Below are 14,039 nucleotides of genomic sequence, written 5' to 3' on the forward strand. Positions count from 1 at the left end.
TTCTTCTTCAACCATTTCCTCCAAAAGGGTATCTCCATCTGCTCACATCCACACGGATGATCATTGCATTGACAGGACGGACGTACATAAACAGCAGACAACACAAGGAAATAACAAGGGTAAGCTTACGTAATTTAATTCATACCACCAACATACAATTTAACATATGCAAATCAACATACAAGACAAACAACAATATATCAGCCTAAAATTAATCATCCAAAACTCTCATAAGACAGACCGTCCGGACTGTATGTATCCATGTATCTACAGGCGTTCGTGCACCCGGGTGATGTAGTAACTGATAAACACACAACATCTGCCACCCGAGGTTAGCCCTATCAGTCCAAAGTACTCAGAAGGACTAGGACCTCCTGCCGTTCCCACACATGACCTACTCCCCTCTACTTGAGGACGAGCACTCACGGAACATCAGGATGAACTGCCATCAGCAGATTTACCATGGTCATACTACACAACTTCTCATATTCAAATCATAGAGACGTTCCTCCTTGGAACGCTCGTTCAAATTCCATAATCATAATATCACCTCATATACCATTCACACATTATACAATTTCCTATAGATCACATTTTCATTCTTAGTTCCACTTTCATAAAAAGACGAGCGTTCAGTTCCCTTCATAATGAGGACGAACGTTAACATGATACCAAGAGATACTCGTTTCGGAAAGAAAGAAAACGAACGTCTTTCCAAGGACGGACGTCATGACCACTTGAATCCGTTAAATGGACTGACTCTAGAACGATTCAAATGAAACTTAGAATAATTTAAATTCAAGGACTTTAGATCGAATCCAAATGAATAAAGACATCGCAAGACTTTTAGATGTTGATACGGATACGAATTTATAAAAAGATATTACCCGTCAGTCAATGACCGAACGCGATAACGGATATTAATTTACTGTTTGAACGAACGCTATTTTCATACGTTGGGAATTCAAGGGTAAGGACGAGCGTTCAGTATAAAACCGAACACTACTTAGGACGAACGCTAGGTAGATGACCGAGCACTAACTAGAACGAACGCTCGATATAAGACCGAGAGCTCATTTGGACGAACGCTTAATATAAGACTAAGCGCTACCTATAACGAACGTCGGATTATAGAACCGAGCGTTACTAATATAACTTCAATTAATTTCGCTCATTGGATACCACTAGGCTGAGCCGAACGCTCAAACCTAGCCTTTCACAAGGGGACGCTCGTTCTTAAGCAGAATCCTTTCCAAATGAAAGAACTCCTATTCTAAGTCATTTTCAGGGGAAAACCGAACGGTAGAAGACCGTTCGATGACGAGCGTGCATTATCAAAGTAAGGACTATTATATTTTCCAGATTTTTCATCTACAATAACTTCACATTTTTCATACGATTCACATCTTATAACTTATCTCCACCATAAATCTCATACATTACAGAATTCATATTATCATCTCATACCTTACAGAAATTATCCATTTTCCTATTCATACGTTTCATCCTCAACATACAGTTCATACAATATCACTCATACACAACCAGTACAACAGGGCTCGTTCATGCATACTTAAACATCATACATTTCATACATCCAGTACACTTCATGCTTTCACACACATCATACAAGTATCAATTAAATTCCTAAAGCTTCCCTTACCTGGTTCAGTAGTGAACGCCCTAAGCGAATGTTGTTTAACTTGTCCAAATACAGTTTCCTACCCTCAACGTGCTTCTCAAGTGTTTCACTAAATCTAACCACAAGAAATGTAGAAGAACTTAGCTTATACTCTAACATGCAGCTGTACCAGGGTTTGAGAACTTACTGGTCACATAACTCTAAAGCGTTCGGTTCCAGTGAAAGCTCACGACGCCGTGAATGGTCCTACGGTTTCTGAAATGGGATCGGAGGAGATGATGATGAGTTACAGTAGAGAGAAGATGAAAGGGTTCTAGAGAGAAGGAGGAGAGAATGGGGTCTGAGTTTGGAGGAAGAAGATGAGTGCAGGAGAGAGGAAGGGTTTTTCCAAAAAATTCTTTTTGTTTCTTCCCACATCCGCACGAACGTGCGTCTCTCCCGGTGACACCTGTATCCCCATTTCTGACTCCCATTCTTTCTCGGTGACACTTGGCAGTGAGTGGCAGAGTTATGAAAGTGCGTTTTTAATGCATTGCAGAAGGGTTTTCCATTCATAAATTTTGATTTGACAACGTGTTTATCAGAATTAATTTTCTAGGGTCCCACATTCCCCCTAACTACAAAAATTTTCGTCCTCGAAAATTAAAGCTTACCCGGAAACAGATGAGGATATAACTCCTTCATAGCGTCTTCAACCTCCCATGTTGAGTCGCTAGTCTTCGCGTCCCAAACCATTTTCACTAAACGAACGTTCTTTCCCCTGTAGAACTTGGTGCGACTATCTTCCACACGTACGGGTTGCATCTCCAACGTCCGGTCTGGGCGAAGTTGGACGTCTTCCAACTCCAGGATGTGTGAGGGATCAGTTATATACTTCCGGAGTTGGGAAACGTGGAAGACTGGGTGCAGGTTGGACAGTTGAGGAGGTAAAGATAATTCGTACGCCACTGGTCCGATCTTCTTCAGAATTTGGTATGGTCCTAAGAATTTGGGAGACAGCTTCTTCGGACGAACGACTCTTCCCACTCCAGTGATTGGATTAAGCCTAAGAAAAACGTGGTCTCTTGCAGCGAACTCTAATGGTCTTCTTCTCTTATCAGTATAAGATTTCTGCCTGCTTTGAGACGTCTTCAATCGCTCCTGGATCAACTTCACCTTCTCGGTCGTTTGTTGGATCAGTTTCGGACCGGTTAGCACGTTCTCTCCTTCCTGAAACCAACAAAGTGGCGTTCGACATTTCCTTCCATAGAGAGCTTCAAACGGTGCCATTCCTATGCTTGCTTGAAAACTGTTGTTATACGTGAATTCTACGAGCGGCAGGACTTCATCCCATACTCCCATATGATCTAGGACGCACGTCCTCAATAAGTCCTCGAGCGTCTGGATGGTTCGCTCAGATTGGCCGTCTGTCTGAGGGTGATAGGCCGAACTCATCTGCAACTTGCTCCCCAATTCTCCTTGTAACGATTGCCAAAAACGAGAGGTGAATCTCGTGTCTCGGTCTGAAATGATGCTCGAAGGAACTCCATGCAACCGAACGATCTCCTTAATATACAACTTGGCCAAGTTTGTCATTGACATCTTCAAGTTGACGGCTAGGAAGTGGGCGCTCTTCGTTAATCTATCCACAATCACCCAAATTGAATCATGGTTTCGGACCGTGCGTGGCAGATGGGTCACGAAATCCATGGAGATGCTGTCCCACTTCCATTCTAGAATCTCCAATGGCTGCAGCAACCCGCCTGGTCTTTGGTGTTCAGCCTTTGCTCGCTGGCAAGTCAAACAGGACGACACAAAACGTACAATGTCACTTTTCATTCCCGGCCACCAGAATGATAAACGGAGGTCTTGATACATCTTAGTCATGCCAGGATGCATGCTAAGACGGCTGTGATGCCCTTCCTCCAATATAATCCTCTTCAGCTCACCATCGTTTGGAACGCACGTTCTCCCCATATAGCGAAGTAAACCGTCCGTTCCAGTATTGAATCCCTTAGTCTGATCTGTACCGAGCGTACTTAATATCTTTGTCAATTCTTCGTCCTCACGTTGCTTCATTCTGATTCGGTCGAACACATCACTGGAAATTCTAAGGTTACAGCATCTAATAACGTTCGCTCCTAAGTCGAACTGTAACCTTAGATCTCTAAAACTTTCCACCAAGCTCAGCTCTTTCACCATCATTGCCGAGACCCTGACCGCTTTCCTACTCAAGGCGTCCGCCACCACGTTAGCTTTTCCAGGATGATACAACAGTTCGAACTCATAATCTTTCAAGAATTCAAGCCACCTCCTTTGTCTCATATTCAACTCCTTTTGATCAAAGAGGTACTTGAGACTCTTGTGATCACTAAAGACTTGAAACGTTGCTCCATACAGGTAATGCCTCCAAATCTTTAGTGCAAACACAACTGCTGCCAACTCTAAGTCGTGTGTGGGGTAATTCTTCTCGTGGACCTTCAACTGCTTAGAAGCGTACGCCACTACCCTCCTTTCCTGCATCAGTACGCAGCCCAAACCTTGATACGACGCATCACAAAACACTTCAAAAGGTTTGGCCGTGTCTGGAATGACCAACACTGGGGCGCTCGTTAATTTCCTCTTCAATTCCTGGAAGCTCTCCTCACACCGATCGGTCCAGGCGAACGGTTGATCCTTCCTGGTGAGATGAGTCAGCGGAGCTACTATCTTGGAGAATCCCTCAATGAACCGTCTATAGTAGCCCGCGAGCCCTACGAAACTTCTAACCTCTGTGACCGAACGTGGACTCTCCCAATCCAGGACTGTTTTCACCTTGGCTGGATCCACTGAAATACCTCCAGCAGAAACGACGTGCCCCAAAAACTGGATTTCCTTCATCCAGAATTCACACTTTGACCGCTTGGCATACAATTCTTTCTCCCTCAACACGCTCAACACGATCCTCAAGTGGTCTTCATGTTCGTCAAAACTCTTGGAATAAATGAGGATGTCGTCAATAAACACCACTACGAACTTATCCAGGTACGGTCTAAAAATCCGGTTCATATAATCCATGAAGATTGCAGGTGCGTTCGTCACTCCGAAAGGCATCACCACATATTCATAGTGTCCATAACGGGACCGAAAAGTAGTCTTCTGAATGTCTTCTTCCTTCACTCTAATTTGGTGATAGCCCGAACGTAAATCAATCTTTGAAAACACGCACGCACCTTGCAACTGATCCAGTAGGTCGTCAATCCTTGGCAGTGGATACTTGTTCTTGATGGTCAGCTTATTAAGTTGCCTATAATCAATGCAGAGCCGAGAGCTGCCATCCTTCTTCTTTACCAACAACACAGGCGCTCCCCAAGGTGAAGCGCTCGGCCGGATGAACTTCTTATCCATCAACTCCTCGATTTGCTTCTTGAGCTCGACCAACTCGGCTAGAGCCATCCTATAAGGTTGAACCGAGATGGGTGCGACCGTTGTTACGAGGTCGATCGTGAATTCAACCTCACGAACGGGAGGTAGACCAGGGACTTCTTCCGGAAAGACATCCGGGAATTCATCCACTACCGTTCGTCCTCCACTGCTTCCAGTGTTGGACGAACGCTCCACTTTCGCTTCCCTCACTTCTTTGTCTTCATATGTCATTATTAGAAAACAACTCGCTCCTTCCATGATGTCTATCTTCAACTGACCGAGCGTGACTGATAATTCCTCCTCTTCCTCACTCGGAAAGACTATCTCCTTCGTCCCACAATCAATGAGAATCCGATTGGTAGCCAACCAATCCATCCCCAAAATTACTTCTAAGTCTTGAAGGGGTAAACAAATGAGGTTAACCTTAAATCTACGCCCCTCAACTTCTATAGGACATCTCACACAAACTGTAGATGTCTTAATCCCACCAGCCGCTGGGGTTGACACCACCAAGTCGAACTGTAATTCGCTCTCCACTAGTCCCAGTTTCTCAACGCACGCCTTCGAGATGAAGGAATGAGTTGCCCCCGAGTCATACAACACACAGCAAGGCTTTCCCAATAACATGCAAGTGCTGGTGATGAGTGTACCTGAACGAGCAGCTTCAGCACCCGTGATTGCATACATTCTTCCCACTGCCTGCGCTCGTCCACCTCTTCCTTGCTGCGTTCTTCCAGCGTTCGGCGGCCTCATTGCCGCTCGTCCTCCCATATTACACTCCTGATCTGAGTGTCCGCTCCTTCTACACTTGTTGCAATATTTTCCCCCAGACAGTTGAGGACAGGCCCACCAATAGTGCGGTCCTCCACACTGATAACACGTCAAGCTCCTTGGCTGTCCAGATTGGCCGACAGTGACCAAGGCTTGTGATCCGCCAGGGGATTGAGTTGGACGAACGTATGGGGACCTTCTCACGTTCGCTGTGTTTCTGGATAAAACCGACCCCCTACTCAATTGCTGCTTCTTCTGTTGCTCGGCCTCAGCAACGTTCTTCTCCAGTACCTTTGCTCTCTCAACCATAGCAGGGAACGACCTAATGCACAGGCTGGATATTAACACTTTCAAGTCACTCCTCAGCCCGTTCTCAAACTTCCTGCATTGCCATTCTTCACTTGTTGCCATAGTATTAAAACAGACCAGGTGCTTGAATTTATTGGTGTACTCCGAGACGGACATCCCACCTTGTACCAACTATAGGAACTCTACCTCCTTAGCAAACCGCACACTGTCGGGGAAATACTCTTCATAAAATTTAGCCCTAAAAACTTCCCAGGAAATGGGACTTTGAGCTTCGGCCAACAACATCTTCATGCTCGACCACCAATGGCTAGCTTCTCCGGTCAACAAATACTCTGTGAACGCCAAACGGTTGTCATTTGGACACCTTTTGGCATCATAGATCCTTTCCATATCCCTTAGCCATTGATCCGCTTCATCCGGAAGCCCCTTTCCATTAAACTTAGCAGGGTGGTGCTGCAAGAAGCTTTCCAAGCCCCACTCGGCATGAGGTGCAGTATTAGAAGAAGAGGCTCCTGGTGCGCCTCTGGTAGCTGCAATAATCTCCATTAGTTGACGTTGCGTTGCTTCAGAATTTGCGCGTGCGGCCTCTAAGCTCTGTAACGCAGCAGCATTTTGTTCCAATAACACAGTATTTTGTTGTTGTAACCTTTCTATAACTGATTCCAACAACCGAGAGTTGTTGGGTGCCTCAGATTCATTGGGCTGTGGTGGAGGAGGGAGTCTAGGCGCCATTCGTTTTCTGGACCAGAGAAAACGTACGTTAGTTATGTTCAAGAGTTAAAAACAATAACTCACTAAACACACAATAAGCACACAACGAAAGCACAATGTACTCATAACCCTAAGTGTCCTTAAAAGAACAAAACTGCTCTGATACCAATAAATGTAACATCCCAATATATAGTAATTACCATAAATTAGAACTAATCACATTTACATGATTAAACAGTGCAGTCTTAAATACATCAGCTAATAAAAGCCGAACAGTAAACAGATTGTAAGATTCAAAAGTGTATACAGGAATAACCAAGGTCCAAGACGAACGGTTTTACAAAAGCTAATAACCGAACGTCCCAAAAATTCTAAGTAAGCTAAACCTACTGAACGATCTAAGTCTCGGCCTTCACTTCAACGTCCACTAGGTTTTCTTCTTCAACCATTTCCTCCAAAAGGGTATCTCCATCTGCTCACATCCACACGGATGATCATTGCATTGACAGGACGGACGTACATAAACAGCAGACAACACAAGGAAATAACAAGGGTAAGCTTACGTAATTTAATTCATACCACCAACATACAATTTAACATATGCAAATCAACATACAAGACAAACAACAATATATCAGCCTAAAATTAATCATCCAAAACTCTCATAAGACAGACCGTCCGGACTGTATGTATCCATGTATCTACAGGCGTTCGTGCACCCGGGTGATGTAGTAACTGATAAACACACAACATCTGCCACCCGAGGTTAGCCCTATCAGTCCAAAGTACTCAGAAGGACTAGGACCTCCTGCCGTTCCCACACATGACCTACTCCCCTCTACTTGAGGACGAGCACTCACGGAACATCAGGATGAACTGCCATCAGCAGATTTACCATGGTCATACTACACAACTTCTCATATTCAAATCATAGAGACGTTCCTCCTTGGAACGCTCGTTCAAATTCCATAATCATAATATCACCTCATATACCATTCACACATTATACAATTTCCTATAGATCACATTTTCATTCTTAGTTCCACTTTCATAAAAAGACGAGCGTTCAGTTCCCTTCATAATGAGGACGAACGTTAACATGATACCAAGAGATACTCGTTTCGGAAAGAAAGAAAACGAACGTCTTTCCAAGGACGGACGTCATGACCACTTGAATCCGTTAAATGGACTGACTCTAGAACGATTCAAATGAAACTTAGAATAATTTAAATTCAAGGACTTTAGATCGAATCCAAATGAATAAAGACATCGCAAGACTTTTAGATGTTGATACGGATACGAATTTATAAAAAGATATTACCCGTCAGTCAATGACCGAACGCGATAACGGATATTAATTTACTGTTTGAACGAACGCTATTTTCATACGTTGGGAATTCAAGGGTAAGGACGAGCGTTCAGTATAAAACCGAACACTACTTAGGACGAACGCTAGGTAGATGACCGAGCACTAACTAGAACGAACGCTCGATATAAGACCGAGAGCTCATTTGGACGAACGCTTAATATAAGACTAAGCGCTACCTATAACGAACGTCGGATTATAGAACCGAGCGTTACTAATATAACTTCAATTAATTTCGCTCATTGGATACCACTAGGCTGAGCCGAACGCTCAAACCTAGCCTTTCACAAGGGGACGCTCGTTCTTAAGCAGAATCCTTTCCAAATGAAAGAACTCCTATTCTAAGTCATTTTCAGGGGAAAACCGAACGGTAGAAGACCGTTCGATGACGAGCGTGCATTATCAAAGTAAGGACTATTATATTTTCCAGATTTTTCATCTACAATAACTTCACATTTTTCATACGATTCACATCTTATAACTTATCTCCACCATAAATCTCATACATTACAGAATTCATATTATCATCTCATACCTTACAGAAATTATCCATTTTCCTATTCATACGTTTCATCCTCAACATACAGTTCATACAATATCACTCATACACAACCAGTACAACAGGGCTCGTTCATGCATACTTAAACATCATACATTTCATACATCCAGTACACTTCATGCTTTCACACACATCATACAAGTATCAATTAAATTCCTAAAGCTTCCCTTACCTGGTTCAGTAGTGAACGCCCTAAGCGAATGTTGTTTAACTTGTCCAAATACAGTTTCCTACCCTCAACGTGCTTCTCAAGTGTTTCACTAAATCTAACCACAAGAAATGTAGAAGAACTTAGCTTATACTCTAACATGCAGCTGTACCAGGGTTTGAGAACTTACTGGTCACATAACTCTAAAGCGTTCGGTTCCAGTGAAAGCTCACGACGCCGTGAATGGTCCTACGGTTTCTGAAATGGGATCGGAGGAGATGATGATGAGTTACAGTAGAGAGAAGATGAAAGGGTTCTAGAGAGAAGGAGGAGAGAATGGGGTCTGAGTTTGGAGGAAGAAGATGAGTGCAGGAGAGAGGAAGGGTTTTTCCAAAAAATTCTTTTTGTTTCTTCCCACATCCGCACGAACGTGCGTCTCTCCCGGTGACACCTGTATCCCCATTTCTGACTCCCATTCTTTCTCGGTGACACTTGGCAGTGAGTGGCAGAGTTATGAAAGTGCGTTTTTAATGCATTGCAGAAGGGTTTTCCATTCATAAATTTTGATTTGACAACGTGTTTATCAGAATTAATTTTCTAGGGTCCCACATTCCCCCTAACTACAAAAATTTTCGTCCTCGAAAATTAAAGCTTACCCGGAAACAGATGAGGATATAACTCCTTCATAGCGTCTTCAACCTCCCATGTTGAGTCGCTAGTCTTCGCGTCCCAAACCATTTTCACTAAACGAACGTTCTTTCCCCTGTAGAACTTGGTGCGACTATCTTCCACACGTACGGGTTGCATCTCCAACGTCCGGTCTGGGCGAAGTTGGACGTCTTCCAACTCCAGGATGTGTGAGGGATCAGTTATATACTTCCGGAGTTGGGAAACGTGGAAGACTGGGTGCAGGTTGGACAGTTGAGGAGGTAAAGATAATTCGTACGCCACTGGTCCGATCTTCTTCAGAATTTGGTATGGTCCTAAGAATTTGGGAGACAGCTTCTTCGGACGAACGACTCTTCCCACTCCAGTGATTGGATTAAGCCTAAGAAAAACGTGGTCTCTTGCAGCGAACTCTAATGGTCTTCTTCTCTTATCAGTATAAGATTTCTGCCTGCTTTGAGACGTCTTCAATCGCTCCTGGATCAACTTCACCTTCTCGGTCGTTTGTTGGATCAGTTTCGGACCGGTTAGCACGTTCTCTCCTTCCTGAAACCAACAAAGTGGCGTTCGACATTTCCTTCCATAGAGAGCTTCAAACGGTGCCATTCCTATGCTTGCTTGAAAACTGTTGTTATACGTGAATTCTACGAGCGGCAGGACTTCATCCCATACTCCCATATGATCTAGGACGCACGTCCTCAATAAGTCCTCGAGCGTCTGGATGGTTCGCTCAGATTGGCCGTCTGTCTGAGGGTGATAGGCCGAACTCATCTGCAACTTGCTCCCCAATTCTCCTTGTAACGATTGCCAAAAACGAGAGGTGAATCTCGTGTCTCGGTCTGAAATGATGCTCGAAGGAACTCCATGCAACCGAACGATCTCCTTAATATACAACTTGGCCAAGTTTGTCATTGACATCTTCAAGTTGACGGCTAGGAAGTGGGCGCTCTTCGTTAATCTATCCACAATCACCCAAATTGAATCATGGTTTCGGACCGTGCGTGGCAGATGGGTCACGAAATCCATGGAGATGCTGTCCCACTTCCATTCTAGAATCTCCAATGGCTGCAGCAACCCGCCTGGTCTTTGGTGTTCAGCCTTTGCTCGCTGGCAAGTCAAACAGGACGACACAAAACGTACAATGTCACTTTTCATTCCCGGCCACCAGAATGATAAACGGAGGTCTTGATACATCTTAGTCATGCCAGGATGCATGCTAAGACGGCTGTGATGCCCTTCCTCCAATATAATCCTCTTCAGCTCACCATCGTTTGGAACGCACGTTCTCCCCATATAGCGAAGTAAACCGTCCGTTCCAGTATTGAATCCCTTAGTCTGATCTGTACCGAGCGTACTTAATATCTTTGTCAATTCTTCGTCCTCACGTTGCTTCATTCTGATTCGGTCGAACACATCACTGGAAATTCTAAGGTTACAGCATCTAATAACGTTCGCTCCTAAGTCGAACTGTAACCTTAGATCTCTAAAACTTTCCACCAAGCTCAGCTCTTTCACCATCATTGCCGAGACCCTGACCGCTTTCCTACTCAAGGCGTCCGCCACCACGTTAGCTTTTCCAGGATGATACAACAGTTCGAACTCATAATCTTTCAAGAATTCAAGCCACCTCCTTTGTCTCATATTCAACTCCTTTTGATCAAAGAGGTACTTGAGACTCTTGTGATCACTAAAGACTTGAAACGTTGCTCCATACAGGTAATGCCTCCAAATCTTTAGTGCAAACACAACTGCTGCCAACTCTAAGTCGTGTGTGGGGTAATTCTTCTCGTGGACCTTCAACTGCTTAGAAGCGTACGCCACTACCCTCCTTTCCTGCATCAGTACGCAGCCCAAACCTTGATACGACGCATCACAAAACACTTCAAAAGGTTTGGCCGTGTCTGGAATGACCAACACTGGGGCGCTCGTTAATTTCCTCTTCAATTCCTGGAAGCTCTCCTCACACCGATCGGTCCAGGCGAACGGTTGATCCTTCCTGGTGAGATGAGTCAGCGGAGCTACTATCTTGGAGAATCCCTCAATGAACCGTCTATAGTAGCCCGCGAGCCCTACGAAACTTCTAACCTCTGTGACCGAACGTGGACTCTCCCAATCCAGGACTGTTTTCACCTTGGCTGGATCCACTGAAATACCTCCAGCAGAAACGACGTGCCCCAAAAACTGGATTTCCTTCATCCAGAATTCACACTTTGACCGCTTGGCATACAATTCTTTCTCCCTCAACACGCTCAACACGATCCTCAAGTGGTCTTCATGTTCGTCAAAACTCTTGGAATAAATGAGGATGTCGTCAATAAACACCACTACGAACTTATCCAGGTACGGTCTAAAAATCCGGTTCATATAATCCATGAAGATTGCAGGTGCGTTCGTCACTCCGAAAGGCATCACCACATATTCATAGTGTCCATAACGGGACCGAAAAGTAGTCTTCTGAATGTCTTCTTCCTTCACTCTAATTTGGTGATAGCCCGAACGTAAATCAATCTTTGAAAACACGCACGCACCTTGCAACTGATCCAGTAGGTCGTCAATCCTTGGCAGTGGATACTTGTTCTTGATGGTCAGCTTATTAAGTTGCCTATAATCAATGCAGAGCCGAGAGCTGCCATCCTTCTTCTTTACCAACAACACAGGCGCTCCCCAAGGTGAAGCGCTCGGCCGGATGAACTTCTTATCCATCAACTCCTCGATTTGCTTCTTGAGCTCGACCAACTCGGCTAGAGCCATCCTATAAGGTTGAACCGAGATGGGTGCGACCGTTGTTACGAGGTCGATCGTGAATTCAACCTCACGAACGGGAGGTAGACCAGGGACTTCTTCCGGAAAGACATCCGGGAATTCATCCACTACCGTTCGTCCTCCACTGCTTCCAGTGTTGGACGAACGCTCCACTTTCGCTTCCCTCACTTCTTTGTCTTCATATGTCATTATTAGAAAACAACTCGCTCCTTCCATGATGTCTATCTTCAACTGACCGAGCGTGACTGATAATTCCTCCTCTTCCTCACTCGGAAAGACTATCTCCTTCGTCCCACAATCAATGAGAATCCGATTGGTAGCCAACCAATCCATCCCCAAAATTACTTCTAAGTGTTGAAGGGGTAAACAAATGAGGTTAACCTTAAATCTACGCCCCTCAACTTCTATAGGACATCTCACACAAACTGTAGATGTCTTAATCCCACCAGCCGCTGGGGTTGACACCACCAAGTCGAACTGTAATTCGCTCTCCACTAGTCCCAGTTTCTCAACGCACGCCTTCGAGATGAAGGAATGAGTTGCCCCCGAGTCATACAACACACAGCAAGGCTTTCCCAATAACATGCAAGTGCTGGTGATGAGTGTACCTGAACGAGCAGCTTCAGCACCCGTGATTGCATACATTCTTCCCACTGCCTGCGCTCGTCCACCTCTTCCTTGCTGCGTTCTTCCAGCGTTCGGCGGCCTCATTGCCGCTCGTCCTCCCATATTACACTCCTGATCTGAGTGTCCGCTCCTTCTACACTTGTTGCAATATTTTCCCCCAGACAGTTGAGGACAGGCCCACCAATAGTGCGGTCCTCCACACTGATAACACGTCAAGCTCCTTGGCTGTCCAGATTGGCCGACAGTGACCAAGGCTTGTGATCCGCCAGGGGATTGAGTTGGACGAACGTATGGGGACCTTCTCACGTTCGCTGTGTTTCTGGATAAAACCGACCCCCTACTCAATTGCTGCTTCTTCTGTTGCTCGGCCTCAGCAACGTTCTTCTCCAGTACCTTTGCTCTCTCAACCATAGCAGGGAACGACCTAATGCACAGGCTGGATATTAACACTTTCAAGTCACTCCTCAGCCCGTTCTCAAACTTCCTGCATTGCCATTCTTCACTTGTTGCCATAGTATTAAAACAGACCAGGTGCTTGAATTTATTGGTGTACTCCGAGACGGACATCCCACCTTGTACCAACTATAGGAACTCTACCTCCTTAGCAAACCGCACACTGTCGGGGAAATACTCTTCATAAAATTTAGCCCTAAAAACTTCCCAGGAAATGGGACTTTGAGCTTCGGCCAACAACATCTTCATGCTCGACCACCAATGGCTAGCTTCTCCGGTCAACAAATACTCTGTGAACGCCAAACGGTTGTCATTTGGACACCTTTTGGCATCATAGATCCTTTCCATATCCCTTAGCCATTGATCCGCTTCATCCGGAAGCCCCTTTCCATTAAACTTAGCAGGGTGGTGCTGCAAGAAGCTTTCCAAGCCCCACTCGGCATGAGGTGCAGTATTAGAAGAAGAGGCTCCTGGTGCGCCTCTGGTAGCTGCAATAATCTCCATTAGTTGACGTTGCGTTGCTTCAGAATTTGCGCGTGCGGCCTCTAAGCTCTGTAACGCAGCAGCATTTTGTTCCAATAACACAGTATTTTGTTGTTGTAACCTTTCTATAACTGATTCCAACAACCGAGAGTTGTTG

General features: G+C 45.0%; 2 protein-coding genes across 2 annotated transcripts; both read right to left on the reverse strand.

Moving 5' to 3' along the window:
• Positions 1 to 2,738: 2,738 nt before the first annotated feature.
• On the reverse strand, positions 2,739 to 6,208 carry LOC148203526 (uncharacterized). Its single transcript, XM_088107634.1, has 6 exons — positions 5,537 to 6,208; positions 4,956 to 5,353; positions 4,391 to 4,862; positions 3,982 to 4,138; positions 3,571 to 3,876; positions 2,739 to 2,851 (listed from the first exon to the last, which is right to left on the reverse strand). The coding sequence occupies exons 1-6, from the start codon at positions 6,206 to 6,208 to the stop codon at positions 2,739 to 2,741; spliced, it is 2,118 nt and encodes a 705-aa protein (XP_087963760.1).
• Positions 6,209 to 9,989: 3,781 nt separating this feature from the next.
• Positions 9,990 to 13,459, reverse strand: LOC148203527 (uncharacterized). Its single transcript, XM_088107635.1, has 6 exons — positions 12,928 to 13,459; positions 12,207 to 12,666; positions 11,642 to 12,113; positions 11,233 to 11,389; positions 10,822 to 11,127; positions 9,990 to 10,102 (listed from the first exon to the last, which is right to left on the reverse strand). The coding sequence occupies exons 1-6, from the start codon at positions 13,457 to 13,459 to the stop codon at positions 9,990 to 9,992; spliced, it is 2,040 nt and encodes a 679-aa protein (XP_087963761.1).
• Positions 13,460 to 14,039: the final 580 nt, after the last annotated feature.

The sequence above is a fragment of the Vigna umbellata genome, chromosome 2, assembly GCF_029865625.1.
Source record: "Vigna umbellata cultivar VRB3 chromosome 2, Vumbellata_1.0, whole genome shotgun sequence".
Classification (NCBI taxonomy): Eukaryota; Viridiplantae; Streptophyta; class Magnoliopsida; order Fabales; family Fabaceae; genus Vigna; species Vigna umbellata.